The following is a 9,541-nucleotide window of genomic DNA, read 5'->3' on the forward strand; positions in this document are numbered from 1 at the left end:
GCTCAGCTTCAGTCCGGCTCGCGTCCTTTAGACCCTCTTATCAGCTCAGTTTTTATGATCAGGGTGTGTTTCTCTCACATCGAGCCCAGTTTCTGCCATAAAACCTGTCGATGACTCTTCTTATGGTCTCGTTGCACAGTTTCGAACTGAAATAATCTAACTACTCTCCCAGAAACCTGTTCATGATTGTACATAAAACTGAGAAATTATTAATTTGGGCCCAAGGGATGAGGCAGTAGGTGAAGTTTGTGATACAATAAACATATTTAGTTTGAAAACATTTGATATTTTATTGAAATGAATGGCAAGCGAGGTCTCATTTGCCCTGTTGCTCCTGCAGACCCAATTAACAACCCAATTAAAGTCCAACAGACAGCTTAACATTCCCAGGACAAACAACAAAACATTCAGTCTGACAAATATTAAATTATTATTTTAATATTTGAAATAATTTAAATATTAATGTTCACAGGACAAACAGCAAAACATTCATTCTGATGAATATTAAATGACCATTTTAACAATATTTTAAACATTGCATTAAAATATGTATTAATTCTAATAAACAACAAATTATTTTAACAATAATTGTAATCATGTTAAAAGGACAAACGACAAAAGATTAATTCTGATAAATATTAATGATCATTTTAAATAGGATTTAAATTTAAATATTGCATTAAAATTTGTATTAATTTTGATAAATAATAAATTATTAAAGAATGTAAATGTTTAAATATTGCTTTAAATTTTGTATTTGAATAATAATAGTTTTGAATAATTATTTGAATAATAATAATTTCAACATTTCCTGGAAATATGCATATTTTATTTGTAAACTTTTTTTGCTTATTTCAATTAATCTCATAAAACTAAAAAGACAGCAGTAGTACTGACGGTGTTATTTAAACATTGTTGAAGGAGCGAAAAGTGGAGAAAAAGACAAAGCGATTCAATTGAGTGAGTCATTTTAAGTCATTTCAATCGATTCACTATCAAAAACTATTTCAGAAGAGCCATTCATTTTTGAATTTCAACATCATTAGTAATGATTAAAAAAAAACAGTGATGTGTGAAACGGAGCTTTTCGAAACTACGTTATAAACCATTGCTTTGCAAAATGATTCACTATCATTTGATTCAGATCGGGACTTCAGAGTGCGGATCGCTAATTATCTGATTCAGATCGGAACATCGGAACGCTTATCATAAATCATTTGATTCAGATCGGAACTTTGGAGCGAATATGGGAAATCATTTGATTCAGATCAGAACTTTGGAGCAGGTTTGTTAGACATTATTCAGGACTTTGGAGTGCGTATTGCTAATAATTTGATTCAGATCAGAACTTCGGAGCGCGTATCGCAAATCATTTGATTCAGATCAGAACTTTGGAGCAGGTTCGCTAGACATTATTTAGATCAGAACTTCAGAGTGCAGATTGCGAATCATTTAATTTAGATTGGAACTTCAGAGCACGTATCACTAATCATTTGATTCAGATCAGGACATCAGAGCACGTATCACTAATCATTTGATTCAGATCAGGACTTCAGAGCACGTATCACTAATCATTTGATTCAGATCAGAACTTCGGAGCGCGTATCGTGAATCATTTGATTCAGATTGGAACTTCAGAGCAGGTTTGTTAGACATTATTCAGGACTTCGGAGTGCGTATTGCTAATAATTTGATTCAGATCAGAACTTCGGAGCGCGTATCGCAAATCATTTGATTCAGATCGGAACTTTGGAGTGTGTATTATTAATCATTTGATTCAGATCAGAACTTCGGAGAGCGTATCATCAATCATTTGATTCAGATCGGAACTTTGGAGTGCGTATCACGAATCATTTGATTCAGATCAGGACTTCAGAGCACGTATCATCAATCATTTGATTCAGATCGGAACTTTGGAGTGTGTATTATTAATCATTTGATTCAGATCAGAACTTCGGAGCGCGTATCGCGAATCATTTGATTCAGATCGGAACTTTGGAGTGTGTATTATTAATCATTTGATTCAGATCAGAACTTCGGAGCGCGTATCGCGAATCATTTGATTCAGATCGGAACTTTGGAGTGTGTATTATTAATCATTTGATTCAGATCAGAACTTCGGAGCGCGTATCGCGAATCATTTGATTCAGATCGGAACTTTGGAGTGCGTATCACGAATCATTTGATTCAGATCAGGACTTCAGAGCACGTATCATCAATCATTTGATTCAGATCGGAACTTTGGAGTGTGTATTATTAATCATTTGATTCAGATCAGAACTTCGGAGCGCGTATCGCGAATCATTTGATTCAGATCGGAACTTTGGAGTGTGTATTATTAATCATTTGATTCAGATCAGAACTTCGGAGCGCGTATCGCGAATCATTTGATTCAGATCGGAACTTTGGAGTGCGTATCGCAAATCATTTGATTCAGATCGGAACTTTGGAGTGTGTATTATTAATAATTTGATTCAGATCAGAACTTCGGAGAGCGTATCAGGAATCATTTGATTCAGATCGGAACTTTGGAGTGTGTATTATTAATCATTTGATTCAGATCAGAACTTCGGAGCGCGTATCGAGAATCATTTGATTCAGATCGGAACTTTGGAGTGTGTATTATTAATAATTTGATTCAGATCAGAACTTCGGAGAGCGTATCAGGAATCATTTGATTCAGATCGGAACTTTGGAGTGTGTATTATTAATCATTTGATTCAGATCAGAACTTCGGAGCGCGTATCGAGAATCATTTGATTCAGATCGGAACTTTGGAGTGTGTATTATTAATCATTTGATTCAGATCAGAACTTCGGAGCGCGTATCGCAAATCATTTGATTCAGATCGGAACTTTGGAGTGTGTATTATTAATCATTTGATTCAGATCAGAACTTCGGAGAGCGTATCAGGAATCATTTGATTCAGATCGGAACTTTGGAGTGTGTATTATTAATCATTTGATTCAGATCAGAACTTCGGAGCGCGTATCGAGAATCATTTGATTCAGATCGGAACTTTGGAGTGCGTATCGCGAATCATTTGATTCAGATCAGGACTTCAGAGCACGTATCACTAATCATTTGATTCAGATCGGAACTTCGGAGCGCGTATCGCGAATCATTTGATTCAGATCAGGACTTCAGAGCACGTATCACTAATCATTTGATTCAGATCGGAACTTCGGAGCGCGTATCGCGAATCATTTGATTCAGATCAGGACTTCAGAGTGCGTATCGCGAATCATTTGATTCAGATCGGAACTTTGGAACGCGTATCGCAAATCATTTGATTCAGATCAGGACTTCAGAGTGCGTATCGCGAATCATTTGATTCAGATCGGAACTTCGGAGCGCGTATCGCGAATCATTTGATTCAGATCAGGACTTCAGAGTGCGTATCGCGAATCATTTGATTCAGATCGGAACTTTGGAACGCGTATCGCAAATCATTTGATTCAGATCAGGACTTCATAGAATAGATCGCGATTCACTTTCTTATTAAACAGTACAAAACATCAAACCATTAAGGCAGTATATAAAAACAAAACAAAGAGAAAAGAAACTACTCACATACGAATTCCTTAAGAACATTTACCATGGTATTTGTAGTAAAACTATGGTTATACATAATCAATACGCCAAAAAACATGGTTACTACACCTTTACCATAATAAAACCATGGTTAATGTTCTTAAGGGACTCGTGAGTACTTTCTTTCTTTGTGCAGCAAAACCATGGTTAATTTGAGGTTACCATGGTTTAACTATGTTTTTTGTAAGGGATGTGTTGCCAGGTCAACAAAAAATGTAATAAATCATACATAGGATGAATATAGAGAAGTAGCCAAACAAACAAAAGAAAACATATTTAAAAGTCAGAAAACACAGAGAGAAAACTCACTTACAGCATTGCCAAGCAAGTGAATGACATTCTTCTCTTCATATTTAAGGGAAGAGGGGGGTGGATTTCCGCTGTCAAAATCAAACCTACACCCTTGATAAACAGTTAAATATTGCATAAAAATTTTTTCAACAGAAACTTATTTATATAAGTGAATATAGTATAAGTTCTAGTGTGAGTTCTATAGTGTAAAAAAAGGAAAATACAATTAAATTACATAAAATACTTTTTTAATGGGGTGCATGTAAAACACAGGTAGCCTAAAATGTATTATTATTCACTATATTAATCTTTTTATTACCTGAAATAGCATATATTCTCATCTTAATGTTGTATCTTAATTCAAATGCTTTGCTTAGTCAGGTATAGTCATAGTATGGTTGAGATATGAGCAATCATAATCCCACAGCTCATTTCTCTGCACAATATTCCCTCATTAGTCAGATCGGTGTTGACATACTGAAGGAATGGGTTCAGCGTGTGTTTTGCAACTGAAAGCAAAACAGATACGGATGGGGAACTGACTGCTGTGGAAAAAACACTCTCGAAGGACAATCTGTGAGTTTTAATGAGACACAGAGGAATAGGAAGCATTTAGATGTACCATAACAACAAAACCAGTAAACATCTGCTATTCTTCAAGTAACATCAGAGAATATGCAAAGATTCATATATCCACGAGAACATATTTATATAAATAAATAGATTCTTATAAAAGCAGCCGTACAAAAAATAAGTAGCAAAAGCATTCTGAAAATATGAAAATTAGCTGATATCATCATCACACTCAGGCCATCCAAGATGTAGATGAGTTTGTTTCTTCATCAGATTTGGAGAAATGTATCATTCCATCACTTGCTCACCAATGGATCCTCTGCAGTGAATGGGTGCCGTCAGAATGAGAGTCCAAACAGCTGATAAAAACATCACAATAATCCACAAGTAATAAAATAATCCACACCAATCCAGTCCATCTATTAATGTCTTATGAAACCAAAAGCTTCATGTTTGTAAGAAACAAATCCATTATTAAGACATTTTAACCTAAAATGTTAGCTAAAATATGCCCCATCCATAATTTCCTATATCCATAACAACGGTTTGAAGTTAAAAACGTTTAATGATGGATTTGTTTCTTACAAACACACAGCTTTTGTCCTCTAAAGATGTTAACTGATGGACTGGAGTGGTATGGATTATTGTAATGTTTTTATCAGCTGTTTGGACTCTCATTCTGACGGCACCCATTCACTGCAGAGCATCCATTGGTGAGCAAGTGATGCAATGCTACATTTCTCCAAATCTGATGAAGAAACTAACTCTACATCTACATCTCGGATGGCTTGAGGTTGTGTAAATGTTCAGATTTTTTTTTTTTTGGTGAACTATTCCTTTAAAGACACCACCAGTCAAATGTTTGGACACATCTGCTCACTAACACATTATTTAAAAATAATAGTAAAACTGCATTAAGTAACTTTTGACTAGTTGTGTGGGTAGTTGACCTGAAAATACACGTTTAAAGCTCTTGCACACAATTGCATAAGAATGTTCTGGCTCTTTTCTGCAGGTAAAATGTTGGTTTCAGCAGCCCTTGTGAATTCTTTGCAAGCTCCACGAGATTATCAGCCTTTAAAGTTCTGGAAGATCTCGGCCACCTCCAGCCAGCTCCGGAAACATGCCAGACCCTGGTCCCGGATCTGCTTTCGGCCTTTGTCTGTGATCACCTGACCATTCTCCTTCACGATGACCAGCTTTGGTACGGCTGTGATGTTGAATCTCTTCTTCAGTTCGCTGGAAAAACCGCAAAAAACACGTCAACATCACAAACACACGAATTTCAAATCACACAACTGACAACACAGAGTTATGCTTCGTAGCTAGTTTACATATTACATCATATCATTTTTTTCTGAAACAGCGGTAAATGTGATTTATTTCAAATCTAAATAATTTTGACTAAACAGGAAGTTGTTGCCATTTTATGGATTTAAGGTATAATGCAATAAAACAAAATGGTAAAATACAGTATAAAAAGTCTAGCTAAAAATAAGAGGAAACAGAAATGAAAAATAGTTAAATACAGTACAACAAGGGTTAAAAAACAACAAAGGAAATCAAAGGAACTATTGTTTTGACAAAACAAATAGCTGCTGATTTAAGATGTGTAATGCAATAAAAGTAAAATACAGTACAAAACCATCTAAAAACAATTCTAGTTAAAAATAATAAAGCCTTGTTTTCCATGCTGTTTTTCAAAATTATTATACAATACAATAAGTTTTATTTATATTGACATATTACAATATATAGCAATAAATAGCTATTTTTATATAATATAAGATGCACACAAAATCGTGATTTAAGGTTTCAATGCTATTTTTTCAAAAATAAATAGAATAATGACATTTATTTATATTGATATGCAAATATATAGTTATATACATATATATACACATACACACACACACACACACACACAATTGAAAATGTATAATGTATTAAAGATAAATGCATTATTTTGTATCAGGAACCATAATTTTGACCGAACAGAAATTGTTGCCAATTTAAAATATATAATGCAAATGCAAAAAAATCTAAAAATAGTAATGTTTTCCATGATATTTACATAGACAATAGAATAATAAAAATATATATTTTTTAATTTATATTGACTGATATTTCAATATGAAGTAATAATAGCATTTTTTATATATCTATAGATGGGTAGATTGATCAACAAGTCTACTTTGCAGTGTTTAAATTTACCATGAAATCATAAAAACTGCATGTAAAATAATTATAGAAGATTTAGCCAACATGTTGAAGTTCAACACCTTTATCCCAATGAATTTTAACAAGGTCGGATTAAATTTTATTAATAATTTCACAGAAAAACGAATAACATATTTTAGACTTGAGCATAATTACATCCATTTATTTTATATGCTACAGTAATTTATTAAATAGACTTTCAGCTTTTTTCCAATTACTTTTTCAGGCTTGAAAATCACATTTTTAAAATTGCCATAACCTTGATAACCCAATAACCTGATTAATGCAATAAAATATCACACACGTGCAGAGAAACTACACAGACTGTCTATTTATAACATAATCCTCCAACTCTCTATCTGTGTGTGTGTGTGTGTATTAAACCTCTTATCAGGGACAGACTGAAAGCTGTAATGAAAGGTTACTGTGGCAGAGACATAATAACTCTTGCATGCATTCAAACGCAATGCAACTCACTGTTTATAGGGATCCGTCCAGGGCAGAGCCAGCCAGTCCCCGTGCATGTCATGATAATACTCCACCATGTCTTCTGTGGATTTATCCGAGGATATGAAGACGATCTCAAACTGGGCAGGAGGCTCGCTCTCCTCCACCAGCTCGGTGTAGAAATCACACAGCAGCGGGGTGAAGTCTCGACACGGCGGACACCATCCGGCGGAGAAATACAGACCAACCACTTTATTCCTGAGCGCTTCCTCTGGATCCACCAGATCTCCTTCTTTATTCACTAGAGTTCGGCCTGCAAACACCTCGACCATCGCTCAGGAGTTACTGTCCACCTGGATAAAGCGCCTGACTTACTGTTCAAGTCTCGTAAAGTGTGGAAAACACCTCTACTCAATGTTCACTGCGCACTCTAGCGAGTCCTTTGACAGCGTTGCTCGTATTTCCAAAGAGTTCGGCTCATGAATATTAATGACGCACCGTGACGTTCGACTACTGATTTGCCGACAGCGGCGTTGGAATGCAGACGCTGGTCAGATGGTTTAGCTCATGAATATAAATTAGGCAAGCAGTAGACGCTCAGGGAAGGTTGCCGAGCAAAGTAAAAGCTACGTAATTAATATTCATTAGATAAGGGTACGCCGTCGTATGATTCGTCTGCTCAGTGTGATGGACAGCTGAGTCAACCAATCAAGATTTTGAGCGCAGTTGCCATCATTCATAAGTGGAATGAATTCCTTATTATTGAAAAAAGTTTTATCAATTCTAAAAAGTTATAATTAACATTATTTAAAGTAAACAGAAATTAAGTAGCCTACATAAACTAAAGTGAACCCGGATTCACCAATTATTAACCATAATCTCAGGTAAGGTTAATTATAAATATTAGCCATTACCTTAATAATACAATTCTGAACAAGTCCAAAAATTTCTTTAAACATTTAAATAGAGCTTGTATTTTCCAATAAATTATTTTAAGGATAATATAATTTAGAGACTATACATTTACAAATTTTGAGGTGCAAAACCCAATTTAAATTATTTTATTTTTTTATAAAAAAAAAAAAACAAACAAAAAAAACATTCAATTTATTTAATTTAGCTTGAATACTTTTTCTCAATTTTTCCAAACATTATTCAGTCATTCAGATAAAGATTCACAGACACACACACATTCACATGAACTTTTTTTAATCTTATAAGGATAGACTTGCATAATAATTATAAAAATTACTTAATGAATTAAGTAACATGTTTTAAAATGTGTTTATACTTAAATGAAAACAAAATGAACTATCTACATGTTAAAAAAAGAAAATAAAAAAAAACTGATTCGGTCCAATAGAAGCCATATACCTATACGTGAAAGAACATGAAATTTGAACTATACATGTATCTGCAACAATCATCAAATTGCACTGCATTTTTGTCAATTTTTTCTCTTTTTTTATACAAAGTAATTAAAGAGCAACAGCATCTTAAAGGGACCATATGTTCAATTCTCTCAGAGTAGTTTAAAGTGTGCGTTTGCTCTAATTCTATGTCTACACGCTTGAATTAGATATGTGATATTCAATACATGCACACATTAGCCCGCTCAACATATGTGATTTCGTCCCAATTTCATCGCGTAAGGCCTGTTTCTTCGTTAAATATGGCACTCTTCATAGAAACGTAGTAAGTTTGTCCTGTAGCAGAACTGTGTCAGAAGGATATGATCCCTCAAATGCTGTTTTAACACTGGTTCCTTGCCTTGGATTGGCACGCCACACAACACCAGTGCGTTTGTTCTTATAGAGCAAAGCAGAAAATAAAATACTTAGTTTAACGTTTGTTTTTACTAAGAAATAGATTCAAAAACCAGAACAGAAACGTCACAATTAGCAACACAATAAACGGAAACTTTCATTTAGGGAACGAATAGCCGAAATAAAAAGACAGGTACACATGCATCACACTAACATACGATAACAACTCTACTCATATCATGCAAAAAGAACGGTCTAGTTTTCGTCGTTTTTTTTCTTTTTGAAATTTCCCACGTCGACCTGACATCAAAACACAGTACAATACTACAGTAGGTACATGTAAAAGGCCAATCCCATGAGTATGTCTTTCTGAGGGGGTCCATTTGCATATTGACACATCCGTTGTCCACTGGATAAGACACGACTCTAGCGACGGTGAGCTCATGTGGACGCCTCGCAAGAGTCACCTAGCTCTTGTTTGGAAAGGAAAAGTAGATCAACGGTCCCAGGACGAAGCTTGACCTCTGCGTTTGGGCTGCTGCTTATTTGGTAGGCCGAGCAGGTTGAACCGTATTAAGGTTAACAGGGCAAAATATGGAGAATCACGAATATCTTTACACACTTTACTGGGTGAAGCTTTTGAAAAAAGC

The 9,541-nt window shown here is 34.8% G+C and overlaps 1 protein-coding gene across 3 annotated transcripts; it reads right to left on the bottom strand.

The window, feature by feature from the left end:
- Positions 1 to 4,118: 4,118 nt before the first annotated feature.
- LOC306865463 (nucleoredoxin-like protein 2) lies at positions 4,119 to 7,610 on the bottom strand. Of its 3 annotated transcripts, none has more exons than XR_013783867.1 (3): positions 7,156 to 7,610; positions 5,156 to 5,697; positions 4,119 to 4,777 (listed from the first exon to the last, which is right to left on the bottom strand). XR_013783867.1 is itself a non-coding variant. In XM_079410067.1 (2 exons), exons 1-2 carry the CDS (start codon positions 7,455 to 7,457, stop codon positions 5,529 to 5,531), a joined length of 471 nt encoding a protein of 156 aa, XP_079266193.1. In that variant the 5' UTR covers positions 7,458 to 7,610; the 3' UTR covers positions 4,119 to 5,528. The 3 variants fall into 3 exon arrangements, 1 of the variants encoding a protein (XP_079266193.1); XR_013783868.1 differs by having other exon boundaries at positions 4,454 to 4,757; positions 5,195 to 5,697; XM_079410067.1 differs by having other exon boundaries at positions 4,119 to 5,697.
- Between the last annotated feature and the right edge of the window lie 1,931 nt (positions 7,611 to 9,541).

This window comes from Barbus barbus, assembly GCF_936440315.1.
Source record: "Barbus barbus genome assembly, chromosome: 47".
Classification (NCBI taxonomy): domain Eukaryota; kingdom Metazoa; phylum Chordata; class Actinopteri; order Cypriniformes; family Cyprinidae; genus Barbus; species Barbus barbus.

Excerpts from the sequence above, each read along its gene's own strand:
- LOC306865463 (XM_079410067.1), bottom strand. The coding sequence starts at position 7,457 with ATGGTCGAGGTGTTTGCAGGCCGAACTCTAGTGAATAAAGAAGGAGAT. Across the intron at positions 5,698-7,155 it reads TGGACGGATCCCTATAAACA|CGAACTGAAGAAGAGATTCA; the intron begins GTGAGTTGCATT and ends CGGTTTTTCCAG.